The sequence below is a fragment of the Pan paniscus genome, chromosome 18, assembly GCF_029289425.2.
Source record: "Pan paniscus chromosome 18, NHGRI_mPanPan1-v2.0_pri, whole genome shotgun sequence".
Classification (NCBI taxonomy): domain Eukaryota; kingdom Metazoa; phylum Chordata; class Mammalia; order Primates; family Hominidae; genus Pan; species Pan paniscus.
The window spans coordinates 66,265,305-66,281,611 of record NC_073267.2 but is presented as its reverse complement, the minus strand read 5'-3'; the positions used below and the strand labels follow the sequence as shown (position 1 = coordinate 66,281,611).

The 16,307-nt window shown below is 40.0% G+C and overlaps 1 protein-coding gene across 4 annotated transcripts in view; it reads right to left on the bottom strand.

Moving 5' to 3' along the window:
* The window catches only part of NUP93 (nucleoporin 93), a 113,258-nt gene that overhangs the window by 35,201 nt on the left and 61,750 nt on the right, over window positions 1-16,307 (bottom strand). For all 4 annotated transcript variants that reach the window (XM_003823764.6, XM_063597594.1, XM_034940219.2 and 1 more), the window contains 2 exons: window positions 11,439-11,501; window positions 4,342-4,470 (listed from right to left, as the gene is read on the bottom strand). In XM_003823764.6, coding sequence (XP_003823812.1) covers window positions 4,342-4,470; window positions 11,439-11,501 — 192 coding nt within the window. The remainder of the gene's footprint in view (window positions 1-4,341; window positions 4,471-11,438; window positions 11,502-16,307) is intronic.

The window sequence follows — 16,307 nt, the reverse complement described above, 5'->3', positions numbered from 1 at the left end:
CATCTATTTATTTGGGGGCTAGTTTAATAAAACAAAACCAAAAACCCTGGTGTTTAAATCAGGAACAAACCAGGAATAGATACCGGATGTGCAGTTAACCTTTGCCAACCTACCTATCCTTGACCTAGACTTCAGTAGAGTAAGAGTCCACAGGCCAACCGTCCTGGGTCTCACGAGCATATTATGTGTCTCTCTGAGCCTCAGTTTTCTTATTTCGATGTGCAAAAAGAATCTTAGCTACTCATGAAACAACTTCTGGGGAAAAAAAGACTTATCAGGAAGCACTGATGATATTACCTGAAAACACCTAGCACCATAATTTTTGTAACGTAATTTTAAATCTTCACCTCTAAATTACATGAAACTGCTTTTTAAAAGATAATAGGGAATGGCTATTATGGGTCAGGTGCTTTACATTATCACTAATCTTCCCCAATAATCTCACTTCAATCAGTAAAGACCCTGAAGGTCTGCAGGGTTAATTAAATAACTTGGACAAAGCCTCAGAACTAGTCACTGCTGATTTGGAAAAGCTAGGAAAAAGCCCAGGGCTGTCCTCCCTCAACACCAGGGTGGTAAATGTGTGGCAAGCCCTGGCTCCCTCTGGCACAAAGGCAAAAATCACAGCTAAAGGGAGACAATCTTTTTTGCTGCTCCTGGATGTAGCCTCAAAATCCCTCTCAGGAAAGACCTCTGGGATACATGAAGGGAAAAAAGAAAAAATGCAGAACAGAGCATGCAGTAAGCTAACGTTTCTGTAAGAAGGAATGGGGATAAGAACATACGGTCTCATATACCTGTATAAAGACACTTCGCAAATTTACACAAGAAAGTACTAATAGTGATTACCTATGGGGAAGACAAAGGGAGAAGAGAATAGGGTATTTGGGGACAGGGTGCTTTAATATCTGAATCATACAACCACACTGCATATATATATGTATTTATATATATTTATATATGTATTTATATATATTTATATATACATATTTATATTATGTATTTATATACATATATATGTATTTATTTATATACATATTTATATATGTATTTATATATGTATTTTTATATATATTTATATATGTATTTATATATTTATATATGTATTTTTATATATGTATTTATATATTTATATATGTATTTTTATATATGTATTTATATATTTATATATGTATTTTTATATATTTATAAATATATGTATTTATATATTTATAGTTATAAAAATGTATATTTATATTTATATAAATTTATATAAATGTATATATTTATAAATATTTGTATAAATTTATATAAATGTATATATTTATAAATATTTATATAAATTTATATAAATGTATATATTTATATTTATATAAATTTATATAAATGTATATATTTATATTTATATAAATTTATATAAATGTATATATTTATATTTATATAAATTTATATAAATGTATATATTTATATATATTTATAAATATTTATATAAATTTATATAAATGTATATATTTATAAATATTTATATAAATTTATATAAATGTATATATTTATATATTTATAAATATTTATATAAATGTATATAAATGTATATATTTATAAATATTTATATAAATTTATATAAATGTATATATTTATAAATATTTATATAAATTTATATAAATGTATATAAATGTATATATTTATAAATATTGATATAAATTTATATAAATGTATATATTTATAAATATTTATATAAATATATTTATATATAGTTATATAGTTATAGAAATATATTTATATAGTTACATAAATATATTTATATAACTATATAAATATATTTATATATAATATATAAATACACATATATATTTATATAAATATTTATATTTATATGTGTGTATATATATTTTTTTATATTTATATATTTTTATATATTTAGAAATATATATATTTTTATATATTTAGAAATATATATATTTATATATATTTTTTGAGACAGAGTTGCCCTTTGTCACCAGGCTGGAGTGCAGTGGCGGGATCTCAGCTCACTGCGACCTCCGACTCCCCTGGTTCAAGTGATTCTCCTGCCTCAGCCCCTGGAGTAGCTGGGATTACAGGCACACGCCACCAGGCCCAGCTAATTGTTGTTATTTTTAGTAGAGACCAGGTTTCACCATGTTGGCCAGGATGCTCTTGATTTCCTGACCTTGTGATCCACCCTCCTTGGCCTCCCAACATGCTGGGATTACAGGCGTGAACCACCGCGCCCAGGCCACACTGCCTATATTTTTAAATTAAATTTTAAAAAGAGGGAAAAAAATCTCAACTTAGCACTACTGTCAGTCAATTAACACTGGCAATTAAGAAAAGGGCTACTTAACATAATCATTCTATAATACACTGCTTCAATATATCCCTAATAGTTCAGTTAGTATGAAGTTAGCTACAGCCAAATGATTCACTCAACAAATATTTCCTGAGCATCTACAGTATTCCAGGCACTGGAGATAAAGGAATAAACAAAACAAAGATCCTTATCTTCAATAAGCTTATATTCTAATGGGAGAAAGAGACAATATAAAGACATAAAACATATACTATGGCACATAGAAGGATGTGCCAAAAAGAAAAATACAGCAAGAGAAGGGGATATGCAAAGTGTTGAATAAGAAGGGGTTGGTTTGGATTTCAGGGCCTTGGAAGGTCTGAGATAGCAATGGGTAAATATCTGAAGGAAGTGAGAGAGACTGCCATGCAGTCCTTTGGGGGAAGAGCATTCCTGGCAGAAGCAATAGGAAGCACAGAGGACTGGAGGCAGAGGCAGGGCTACCAGGTTTGCCGAAGGAACCTGTAAGAAGCCTGTTCGGCTGGTGCAGCAAGAGCAATGGGGAAAGCAGCACAAGATGAGCTTGGAGAGGCAACAAGACCATGTCATGTAGGGACCCACATGTCAAAGTGAAGACTTTGGTTTTCATTCCATGTGAGATGAGAGTCACTGAAGGGTTCTGAGCAGAGAAGTGACACAATCTAACCTGTCCTTTAATAGTTGCGTTCTTGCTGCTGTGTTGAGAAGAGACTGTAGCAGCGTCCAACAGCAAAAGCAGAAAGAGTGGGTCAGCAGCCTCTAAGATGGCCCCAGTAACTCCCACCTCCTGGTAGTCAAGCCCTTGTATAATCCTCTCCCCTGGAGTGTAGGCTGGATTTAGTGACTTACTTCTAACCAACAGAGGTGGGATACTACTTTTAAGTTATAGAAAGATGATAGTTTCTGTCTTGGGGGCTATTTAGCTCTGCCTTGGACCCATTCCCTCTTGTTCTAGGGGAAGCAAGCTATCATGCTGTGAGCAGCACAATATAGAGGCCCATTTGAAAAGAAAATAATGTCTGCAGCCAAGAGCCAGAAAGGACCTAAGGTTTGCCAACAGCCATATGAATGACCTTGTGAGTAGATGCTCCTTGCATCTAGCCTTGAAATGAGTGCAGCCTCGGCCAATACCCTGATTGTGCTTAGAGACCCTGAGCCAGAAATACCAAGTAAGAAGCTACACACTTGTTTTCAAGAAACAAGGTTTGGAGTAATCTGTTACATGGCAATAACAACAACCAGTTAGGAGGCCAAGTTCAGTAATCCAAGCAAGAGATGACAGTGATTTGTACCAGAGTGTTAAAAGTGGAGGCAGTGAGAAGTGGTTGGATTCTGGGTATATTTTAAGGTAGGGTTAACTGGATTTGTCAACATGTGAAAGAGACTGGGTGTGAGATGGGCAAGATGGAGAGGACAAAAGTGAGGCTGAGGTGTCTGATCTGAGCAAGTGAAAAACTGGAATTGCCATTTATAAAGATAGGGAACTCTGTGAGAAGAGAAGGGGGATAGGGAAGGAGTTGCTATCATGACTCAATTCTGTACATATTTAGCCTGTGAGGGCAATGAGACATACAAGCAGAGCCAAGAAGGCAAGTAGATAAATTAACACTGGCTAGATAAATTAACCAGATAAATTAACACTAAGGTTCAAGGCTGCAGGTGTAAATCTGAAACTCTTTGACATACAGATGATAGGTATTTAAAGCCCCAAGCCCAGATGAAATCACAGGACAGTGATTGAGAGAGAAACTGAAGAGGTTAAGGACTGAGCCCTGGGACACTCAAACCTATAGAGGTCAGGGAATTTGAGGAAAGCTCAGCAAAGGAGACTGAGAAGAAGCATGCAGACATGTTGGAGGCAGTCCAGGCAAATGCAGCATCCTAAAAGCTAAGTGAAGAAAGTGTTTCAAGGGGAAGACAGTGATCCAGTGTGCCAAAAATACTAGTCAAGTAGACAAGTATTCTTTGACTTCACGTTTTTATTAACAATAGTTTATCTTTTGCATTCAAGCTACCTCGCTTTCTTGAGTAAAGTCAAGGGCGTCTTCTCCTGATGCCAGCAGTGTGTGCAGAATTCGCTGTTTCACTTGCTCCCACTCAACCAACATTGACTCCCGATGGTACTCCTCAGCCATGCCGAAGGTCTGCCAGAAAGGAACAGAGAACAATGACCCTCAGGAAAAAAACAAAAAAAACATGGTTTAAGACCCAACAGAAACCTAAAGCCCTCCAGACCAACCACTTCTCCATAGGTAGAGAAAAAGCAATCTACTTTAAAAATTATCTTTGAAGAATTTACTGGCTGAGCGTGGTGGTTTACACCTGTAATCCCAGCATTCTGGGGAGCCAAAGCAGGCAGATTGCTAGAGCCCAGGTGTTCGAGAGCAGCTTAGGCAACATGGCAAAACCCTCTCTACAAAAAATTAGCTGGGCACGGTGGTGTACACCTGTAGTCCCAGCTACTTGGGAGAGGTGGGAGGATCACTCGAGCCCAGGAAGTCGAGGCTGCAGTGAGCTGTGATCGCAACATTGCACTCCCTCCTGGGTGACAGAGCAAAACCCTGTCCCAAAACAAAACAAACTACACTCCAACCTGGGCAACAGAGCAAGACCTTATCTCCAAATAAATAAATAAATAAATAAACTTACTGACAACTGTTTGCAACATACCGTATTTCACTGATTTTAAGACATTTTAATAAAACTTTGGTAAAATATAAACTTTTTTTTTTTTTTGAAACAGAGTTTCACTCTGTCGCCCAGGCTGGAGTGCAGTGACACGATCTCGGCTCACTGTAACCTCCGCCTCCACGGTTCAAGTGATTTTCCTGTCTCAGCCTCCCGAGTAGCTGGGATTACAGGCGCCCACCACCATGCCTAGCTAATTATATTTTTACTAGAGACGGGGTTTCACCATGTTGGCCAGGCTGGTCTCAAACTCCTGACCTCAGGTGATCTGCCCACCTCGGCCTCCCAAAGTGCTGGGATTACAGGTGTGAGCCACCGTGCCCAGCCCACATAAACCATTTTTAAGTGTATAGTTCAGTGGTATTAAGTACATTCTCATTATTGTGCAATCATCACCACCATCTCTTAGCTCCTGGCAACCACCACTCTACTTTGTTTCTGTGAATTTGACTACTCTAGGTACCTCACATAAATGGAATCATACAGTATTTGTCTTTTTGTGAGTGAAATAAGCCAGAGACAATCAGCATAATGTCCTTAAGAGTTGTAGCAAGTGTCAGAATTTCCTTTCTTTTTAAAGCTGAAAAATATTCCACTGTATGAATATACCACATTTTCTTTATCCATTCATTCACTGATGGACACCTGGGTTGCTTCCACTTCTTGGCTTTTGTGAATAATGCTATAAACGTGGGTGTACAAATATCCCTGCTTTCAATTCTTCTGGGTATATACTCAGAAGTGGAACTGCAAGTGGAACTGCATGGTAATTTTATTTTTAATTTTGTGAGGAACCGACATACTATTTCCATAGAGGCTGTACCATTTCACATTTCTACCTGCAGTGCCCAAGGGTTTCAATTTCTCTACATCCTCACCAACACTTAATACGTTGTTTTCTGGTCACACGTGGTGGCTCATCCCTGTAATCCCAGCACTTTTGGGAGGCTGAAGCAGGCAGATCACTTGAGGTCAAGAGTTCAAGACCACCCTGGTCAACATGGCAAAACCCTATTACTACTAAAAATACAAAAATCACCTGGGTGTGGTGGTGTGTGCCTGTAATCCCAGCTACTTGGGAGGCTGCGACATGAGAACAGAGGTTGCAGTGAGCTGTGACTGCACCACTGCACTCCAGCCTGGGCAACAGAGCAAGACTGTCACAGAAAACAAAAACATAAAAACCATATATATATGTATTTTTTTTCCCTGTTTTTTGCTTGTAACCATCCTAATCGGTGTAAAGTGGTATCTCACTGTGGTTCTGATTTATGTTCCTGTAATGATTAATGATGTTGAGCATCTTTCCATGTGTTTATTAATATAAACATCTTTATAAAAGCTCTGAAATTAGATCGTATGTCATAGCAGTATTTTTTCTTTGTAGCATATAAAATAATGACGGATTATAAAATCAATAGTATCTTACGATATAATAAACATCTAAGATAAGAAAAAACAAGTTTCTCCCAGTGTTTTATTATTATTATTATTATTTTTTCTGTTGCCCAGGCTGGAGTGCAGCGGAACGATCTCAGCTCACTGCAAACTCCGCCTCCTGAGTTCATGCCATCTTCCCACCTCAGCCTCCCAAGTAGCTGGGATTACAAGCATGCACCACCACACCTGGCTAACTTTTGTGTTAAGACTTTTAGTAGAGACAGGGTTTCACCATGTTGGCCAGGCTGGTCTCGAACTCCTGACCTCAAGTGATCCGACCGCCTTGGCCTCCCAAAGTGCTGGGATGACAGGCGTGAACCACTGCACTAGGTCCCAGTGATTTGATTTGATTTTTTAAAGAAACACTAAACTTTCATAGGAGGAAGCAAACCAGTAAAAGAAAAAGAGCCCTCTGGGATTAAACTGCCTAACAAGCTACTCAAAGTTACTGAAAAGCCACTGTCTACTGGTAGTTGCAGGTAGCTGCCAAAATAAAGGCATTCAGAAGGAAAATAAAAAAGAAAGGAAGTCTGGGGAGGGGTTGGGAGAGGGAAGAAGGAAGATGACAAAAAAAAATCTGAGAATTAAAACAACATAGATAGATTGAATTATGACCATTCTCAGCCTATTATTCTCCAATTGGCAGACCAGGTTTCCCATCAGCTTAAGCCTTTTCAAAAAGCCATTTCATTTACAATCAGATTGGCATCTAATTAGGCAGCAATAAGGGAATGAGTATTAGCAATGCCTGCTTTATTATTGGCAACACAGATAATTTATACTGATAATATTGATATGCATGAGCTTTGGGGAACTGTTAGAAAAATCACATACATATACTCTTCCTACAATTGGGATGTTTCGTTTCAGACCAATATTTGTTAAAATGTGAAAAAAGGACATCAGACATACATACACAGAGACACGTGATTAGGAAGAAGGTTGGTGCATTGCTGGACCCTTTTCTAATACATATTCTGCAGACACAGGAGAAATGATAATTACAAATTTTAAAAACAGTCTTCCAACTGTTTTTTTTCTTTTCACTGAGAGTCAGGCAGAATGGACCATTCCAGTCAGTTAGCCTGAGCTGAAAAATACCCAGAGAAAAACCTTTGCTTCTTGCTCACATCTGTAAACTTTAAACATGAAAGTTATGCATTTTAAATCAAGAGAAGTATGATGGAACACAAAGGTGGGGTGGGGTGGGGGGGGAAGAGATAATTTTCTTAGAAGTTGTCCAGAAAGAATGGACAAGTGTGAGCCACAATTTTGTCTAAAACTTTCCTACACAGTGGTCAAACCAACTGCCTCCTCAGCCTCTAGCCTCTCCCAGCAAGGTAAAATGGAGGGCCTGGTGGCATAAGGATCAGGTAGGGTAGAAGTTAGGAGGCAGGGGGAGGTTGATACGCTATACAGCCTACTGAGCTGCAACACGAAGTGAGCACACCACAAAGTGTAGCAAGTCTTTTTTTCTTAAGGACAAGACCTCTGGCTAAGAGTGGCAGAGTAGCAAAGGCAATTAAAGAAAACAGACAATACACCACCCACAGAGACTGCTGAAGAGGACAGTGGAGACAGACTTTCAGCATCAGGTAAGGGTCAGAATGACGACAGTGGGAATTAACCATTCCCTGTTAATTGGGCTGCCTGCCTGTGTGCCAAGAACTCCTGCTTAGCACTTTGAAAGTACTTTGAAAACTATCAGCTTTCCGGGTTCAAATCCTCAGATATATCTGAAAGTATGCCAGGCTACTCATTTAGAAACACCCTCACAACCTGAATGAACAGTGCTGTAGTTCTATTTACCATTAGTGTGATAAGGAGCTTCAAATAAAAATAAATGGCCCAGGTGGGCAAATTGCTTGAGGTCAGCATTTCGAGACCAGCCTGGCCAACATGGTGAAACCCCATGTCTACTAAAAATACAAAAATTAGCTGGGCATGGTGGCAGACGCCTGTAATCCAAGCTACTCGGATGGCTGAGGCAGGAGAATCACTTGAACCCTGGAGATGGAGGTTGCAGTGAGCCGAGATCACACCATTACACTCCAGCCTGGGTGACAGAGAAAGACCCTGTCTCAAAAAATAAATAAATGATCCAATATCAAAATTCTCTTCCCTTAATTGCATCACCCCCAGCTTATCTTAATTAGAGGTAATGGAACATTCAATCTGTGGGCTAATCAGGGATGATCAGCCACCCATCTGTCCCATTCCAATCTATTCTGTTTATATCCACATCTGAACCATTGAACTAAAGTGCAAAGAAGAATGCTAACTAGAGGAACTAATGAGAGGGAATCAACAGAACTGCTCAACTAATAACTAAGAGAAGAGGAGGGCAATGAGAGTCTAAGGTGAGGTGGGAAGCAGTGATAAGAAGAAACTCAATAGAAAAGAAAAAGGATAAACTGGAAGTGTGGAGAGATCTAAAAATTAAAAGGAAGGCAAAACAATCCACAGAAAATGACAAAACAGTGGAGAAATTATTATAAATTAAATCTGAGTCTTTCAAGTTTTTGTTATGTGTGGAAAATATTTCTCTTTGAACACAGTTAAGAAAAAAAGCATGGGAAGAATTGGACAGCTGAATTAAGAGCAGGTGGGGGGCATTTGAACCCCATTTTCATAAAGGGAAGAGGGCAATATGCTGTGACTTCACACCTGTTTATTACTGCACTGTTGCTGGCTTTTAGAAACAATGCATATGTTCTGATAATGTTGTTCTGTTTTTGCCGGGATGTACCAAATGGGGAAAGACAGGACACACTTGTGGTTTTGTAGCTTGTTTTCTTGGCATTTCAGCAGGACACTGGCAAGTTATTCAAACATGAAATTGTCACAAAAATACCAGAAAGTTGCTCACTTTTTGTGTGAAAATGATTCTTGCTCAGTGGCAGTTTCCTGGTGTCCAGACAGGTCAAAGGTCTCCCCCTAGGCTGGCTCCCAACACTGGAATGCCTCCCTCACAAACACATATGCACACATTTTGCACTGTGGTATGTCACCTAAATGTTTTGGCTGGCTGCACATTTAGTCTCAGTATGGCACAATGTTCAGAGACTGCCAATTCCAGAAACACATTCTGCGGGGTAAATGGATTAATAAAGCTTGGTAGCATTCAACAATCCTAATTTAATTTCACTGGTCCTTTACAGCAGGAGAATCAATGTTGGTGAGTAACTAACTTAATGTGTGAACCAAAAAAAACCCTTTTAAAAATATTTTCAGATCTGAATCAAGTGAATTTCTCTGTATCTATGACTAAGTACTATTGCCAACAATATAATTAATGAAATTTTGGGGATTTTATTTATTTTTTTGAGACAGAGTCTCACTCTGTCACCCTGGCTGGAGTGCAGTGGCACGATCTCAGCTCACTGCAACCTCTGCCTCCTAGGTTCAAGCGGTTCTCCTGCCTCAGCCTCTTGAGTAGCTGGGACTATAGGTGTGCGCCACCACACCTGGCTAATTTTTGTATTTTTAGTAGAGACAGGGTTTTGCCATGATGGCTGGGCTGGTCTCGAACTCCTGACCTCAAGTGGTCCACCTGCCTTGTCCTCCCAAATTGCTGGGATTACAGGCGTGAGCCACTGTGCATGATGGGAATTTTATTTTGATAACTAAACATATCAGTCATTTAAATAATGACTTTGGAACATTTCCTTATAAACTGGAGCTGGCAAGTCTCCCTGCTGCCCTATTTCACCTCAGTACTACTGAGACATGTTCACCTTCACAGAATATTTTAATAAAGCACACTGAGAAGCAGCATTTTTTTCACTTTATTATTTTTGAACTACATAATAAATTTCACTGGATATAAGAATTAAATAAGTAAACAGCAAAACAGAGGTGTCACTTCAAGCCTACACCCTTTGCAGAGAGGGCCACTGCTAGCTGATGGAATGTATCCTGCCAGCCTCCTTCCTGGGGAAAGCTGCACTTCTAGAACCAATTCCACAGGACAACTAGCCTTTCTTTTCCCTCACCAAAAGGCCCCAGTAGCCCAAAAATCTCTTTCACTATAATGGGATGTTATGGAAAGGTTTTGATATTTGGATCCTTGTCAGAAATAAATGGAGATAACTCACATGTTAGTAAACAATCTTTGAGTATCTTGCAGGACTGCTTGTTGCAGAATACTGTTGCACATATAATGGCTGCTCTTTGGCGGACTTATTTACCATCTTTTCAAGCATGGAGCTAGTTTCATGTGTGTGTGCTTTTTTTATTTTTTTTTGCTTGGAGAAATTGTTAATATAAAAGGTGGTCCACTCATATTGTGTAATAAAAGGAAACTAAGTTGAAGGAAATTGTCAGCGATCACAGCTGCTTTTCTGAACTGCTGATTCAGTAGAAACCAAAATGCCATTTACACAATAACAATGAAACCACTAATTTTCTGGTCTTTCCATTTTAAGATTAATTTAATAGTTAATTGTCCAGTCCAGTGTCTCAGATGCATTTCAGTCACTAAATACATACAGCGTTATAAAGCATGGTATTCTCCTCAAAAAATGGTTCCTGTAGAACTCTCTCTGTAGGAGAGAACTGGGCATAGGATAGATTCCAGCTTCCAGATCCCACACTCCCCTAGTATATACTGCTACCCCTCATCTGCTTTTTTTTTTTTTTTTTTTTTTTTGAGACAGGATCTCGCTCCTCATTCTGTCCCCCAGGATGAAGTGCAGTGGCGTAACTCGGCTCACTGCAGCCTCTACCTCCCAGGTTCAAGCAATTCTCCCACAACCACTGGAGTAGCTGGGACCACAGACGTGTGCCACCATGCTTAGCTAATTTTTTGCATTTTTTGTAAAGATGGGGTCTCACTATGTTGCCTAGGCTGATCTTGAATTCCTGGGCTCAAGCGAACTTCCTGCATCAGCCTCCCAAAGTGTTAGGATTACAGATGTGAGCCACCACGCCCAGCCCTCTTGCCCTCATCTGTATACATCTATATTTTAGTTAATTTTCTTACCCTCTTCCGGGACTCTTCAATGGCAGACAGCAGGGCATTGTCCTTCTCATTCTTCAGGAAGCCCTATAAATGGGGGAAAATTAACACAACTTAAAATTAACTTTCAAAAAATCGAAAGTATACTGCAGGGCAAACAATAACCATAATGGTATCTACTATGCTACCTACACCTCACAAAACTCTCCCAACTTGAAAACATCAACATAGATGACTTTTACAGATGTTTCTTAGTTTCTTCCATTCTGGGAGCACATGATGATTGTTAGAAAGTAAAGTCCCCATGAAACAACAGTGTGGGGTTCTATATCACATAAACATGTAAAAAGTGGATCAAAACTGTCCTTCAAAATTCCTAAATGGCTCATATTGCAGATATAGCCTTGGTGATGGAGCTAGTCACAGTTCCTCAGTCTATATTTCTCTGTTGGTTTAAATTAATTTCTTCCTAACATTGATGACATCATCACTGCCCACTTGTCTATGTGCTTTTCACTTGTTGGCCAATATCTGGGAAATTCTAAAAATCCTTTCTTTACACATTTCTTCCAGCATTTTGCCATGTGCACTCTCTGTTTCAGGTCTGATGATGTCCACTGCTCGTTTAATATAGGTGAGGTGAAAAGACAGCCTACAAGTCTAGTTTAATATAAACAGGTTAAATGTCTGTAACACAATGGCCAAAAGGATAGGCTTTGAAATTTGACAGTTTCAAATCCTAGTGCCTCCATTTACTACTAGTAGCAGGACTTTAGCCAGGTCGCCCAAACTCCCTAAACCTCAGCTTATTTGTTTGTAAAAAAAATAAGATAATGTAATCAAGTTATTGACCCAAGGCTCAATACATGTAGCTCTATTATTAGGATCGATTAGATTTAGGTCTGTTGGTGACTTCCATTAGTGAAAGAGATGCCCAGGATGACCTCTTTGCTGCTGTTCATTGTCCTTATTTGCTTCAGCCGAGATCTGACAGGAAAAGGGCTGAGACATTATTCTGATAGCCACAGTTGCAGACAGACAGACAGATATACAGAGTGCACTTCCCCGCCAACACCTTGCTCTTCATACAAGGGGGCAGTTTCTTTTCCATAGCTTGGGCTGGTGGGGGGCTGAGTAGCAACAAGGAAGATGACCCATCAATTGACATGTAGAGATCAAAGTCTTAGTTGTAATATGAAGAACTCAAGTTACCTTACACATCAGATCCACCTATAGGTGGTACAAGCATGCAAGGTACAAGCATGTCACTACTGGTGCATTTATACATGTCTAAAATCACTCTGTCACCCAGGCTGGAGTGCAGTGGCACAATCTCGGCTCACTGTAAACTCAGCCTCCTGGGTTCAAGCAATCCTCCTGCCTCAGCCTCCCAAGTAGCTGGGATTACAAGCATGCACCACCACACCCTGCTAGTTTTTGTATTTTTAGTAGAGACAGGGTTTCACCATGTTGGCCATGATGAGGCCAACACGTTGGCTCAACCGCAAGTGATCTGCCTCCCAAAGTGCTGGGATTACCGGCATAAGCCACCACACCCAGCCTCGTGTTTCTGCTTTTTTTTTTGAGATGGAGTCTCACTCTTTTGCCAGGCTGGAGTGCAGTGGCGCCATCTCGGCTCACTGCAACCTCTGCCTCCTGGGTTCAAGCGATTATCCTGCCTCAGCCTCCTGAGTAACTGGGACTACAGGCACGTGCCACCACTCCAGCTAATTTTTGTATTCTTAGTAGAGATGGGGTTTCACCATGTTGGCCAGGATGATCTCGATCTCCTGACCTTGTGATCCAACCGCCTTGGCCTCCCAAAGTGCTAGGATTACAGGTGTGAACCACCGTACCCAGCTGTGTTTTTGCTTTTTAAAGAAACTTTGGGAAAATGTAATACAAAGTAGAATTTGGCAAAAGCTTTTCAAATGACAAGCTAAATTAAAACACAATCGTTTTCTTGCATTGGAAACTTACTGTCATGGTTAATTAGTTTTTGATCATTTTATAATTTAGCAACTGTAATGTTTTAGTATATAGTCAAGCATCATTTAATAACAGGGATACATTCAGAGAAAGGCTCCTACTAGGCGATTTCATCATTGTGTGAACACCATACAATATACTTACACAAACCTAGATAGTATAGCCTACTACACCAAGCTGCATATGGTTTAACTTGTTGCTCCCAGGCTACCAACCTGTACAGCATGTTACTGTACTGAATACTACAGGCAACTGTAACACAATGGTAAGTATCTGTGTATCTAATTATAGACAAGGTACAATAAAAATATGGTATTGTAATCTTATGGGACCACTGTTGTATATTTGGGTCTGTCCTTGACCAAAACATCATTATGTGGCACATTAGTGTATTCTGTTCAGTCTTTTTAAGAAGGTGGGGGAGGCAGGTTGGGAGGCAGGATAATATTGGGGATATACATTTAAATAAAACATTACTAATTATAGATTTCCCAGATTCCTTACATATTGGCCTATGTCTCCCCAACACGTGCTGTCACACCCCAAAAACCTGGGCAGTGCACTGGGATGGATAGGAACAATGACCAGCAGAGCCCAGGAAATAGTTCCCTCTTAAAGACTCCATGGCCGAGCGCGGTGGCTCACGTCTGTAATCACAGCACTTTGAGAGGCCAAGGCGGGTGGATCACTTGAGGTCAGGAGTTCGAGACCATCCTGGCCAACATGGTGAAATCCTGTCTCTACTAAAAATACAAAGATTAGCCAGCCGTGGTGGCGGGCGCCTATAATCCCAGCTACTCGGGAGGCTAAGGCAGGAGAATTGCTTGAACCAGGGAGGCAGAGGTTACAGTGAGCTGAGATCACGCCACTGCACTCCAGCCTGGGTGACAGAGACTCCATCTCAAAAAATAAAAATAAAAATAAAAAGACTCCTCCAGCACAGCCTCTCATGCAGCTCTGAGGACACAACATGAAGACTCTCCAAATACATATACTGATAACGGGGGTAGGATAGGGAATGGCATCGGTCATTTGCCTAATAATGTAATGACATCAATAAACCAGAGCACATAAAGCTAGGAACCCACATGGTTCATTCAGAAGGGCAGCTTGTCACCACCTACCTGCTTTTGGCTATCACAGGGGACCCAGACACAAAACAATGGCAGATTTTAATGGGCCTTGTTTGTACCTTTCACAGCAAATGATTATGTCAAGTCAACAAACCTTTAGTATAAACACATTTTCATTAGTGGTCTCCAATGTGGCTAAAGCTAAAGGCTTTAGTGTCACGGTTCACAAACAAAGCTATGAAACTATTATCAATGACTAATGCTCCCAAACAATGAGTAGGCATGGATTCTGCTCTGTGGCACCTTTTTGTGGCTGCCGCTATGCTGCTGATTGTCCAAACAAGCTACGTTTGGGGGTAGTGGGGGAGGGGGGAGGGGATTACCACTGCCTCACAAAGCCTGGTCTAATATTTTCTTTTTGGTTGTGGGGAGGGGAGGGACCTGGGTTAAGTCTGGTGTTCTGTCATATTCCTTCTCTGGGCTTCTTCTGTTCTTCCCAGTCAATAATGACCAGCCTATCCAATTCTTTTTTTTTTTTTTTTTTTGAGACAGAGTCTCGCTCTGTCGCCCAGGCTGGAGGGCAATGGCACGATCTCGGCTCACTGCAAGCTCCGCCTCCCGGATTCAAGCCATTCTCCTGCCTCAGCCTCCCGAGTAGCTGGGACTACAGGCGCCTGTAACCACGCCCAGCTAATTTTTTGTATTTTTAGTAGAGACAGGGTTTCACCGTGTTAGCCAGGATGGTCTCGATCTCCTGACCTCGTGATCCGCCCGCCTCGGCCTCCCAAAGTGCTGGGATTACAGGCATGAGCCACCGCACCCAGCCTATCCCATTCTTTTAATGACACCCATGTTCACATCTCTCTCTCTCTCTCTCTCTATCACACACACACTTACAACACAAATGCAAAGCAATGACCACATTTGTTGAAAAGCAAAATAATATTCTGCAAGAAATGCAATTCCCAAATTTCTGAGAGACGAAATTTCAAGTAAGAATGAAACAGAAGAAAAAAAAGACATTATTGTTTTGGGATAGATTACTCTGGTCTTTAAAATATTTACTGTAAAGCTACATTTTAGAACTCTCAATAAATTAAATGAAGCGTGTGTGTGAGTCAAACCTCACCCACATATAAACAAAGACCATTAACCATTACATACTTAAAAAACTGGGCTCTAAGCACAAACTGAGCCCACAAAATAGATTTTGAATTTTAATTTTTCATCCTTTCTTCCTTTCTAAAATGAAGTGCTAAATAGGTTATACATCATATTTTATTTTAAAAAACACACGTGGTCTGTCTTTTCAAAATATTTTTAAAAATAATAACACATCTATCTATCTATCTATCTATCTATCTATCTATCTACCTACCTACCTACCTACATACCTATCTATCTATCTAGAGATGGAGTCTCGCTCTGCCACCCAGGCTAGAGTGCAGTGGCGTGATCTCGGCTCACTGCACCTCCGTCTCCCGGGTTCAAGCAATTCTTCTGCCTCCTCAGCCTCCTGAGTAGCTGGGACTACAGGCACACGCCACCACACCCAGCTAATTTTTGTATTTTTAGTAGAGACAGGGTGTCACCATATTGGTCAGGCTGGTCGCGAACTCCTGACATCGTGATCTGCCCGCCTCAGCCTCCCAAAGTATAAAATAGTAATTTATACATCAGAATACTGCTGGGATCTGTGTGCCATCTAGTGGCAGTGAGTTTCTTTCAAATAACCCACACCTCAAGGAAAAGTAACAGCCCACTGGAATTAAAGAACTAAAAAGCTGGGCAGAACCATACCTGCCTCAGTCCAGGTCCCCCACAGATCTCC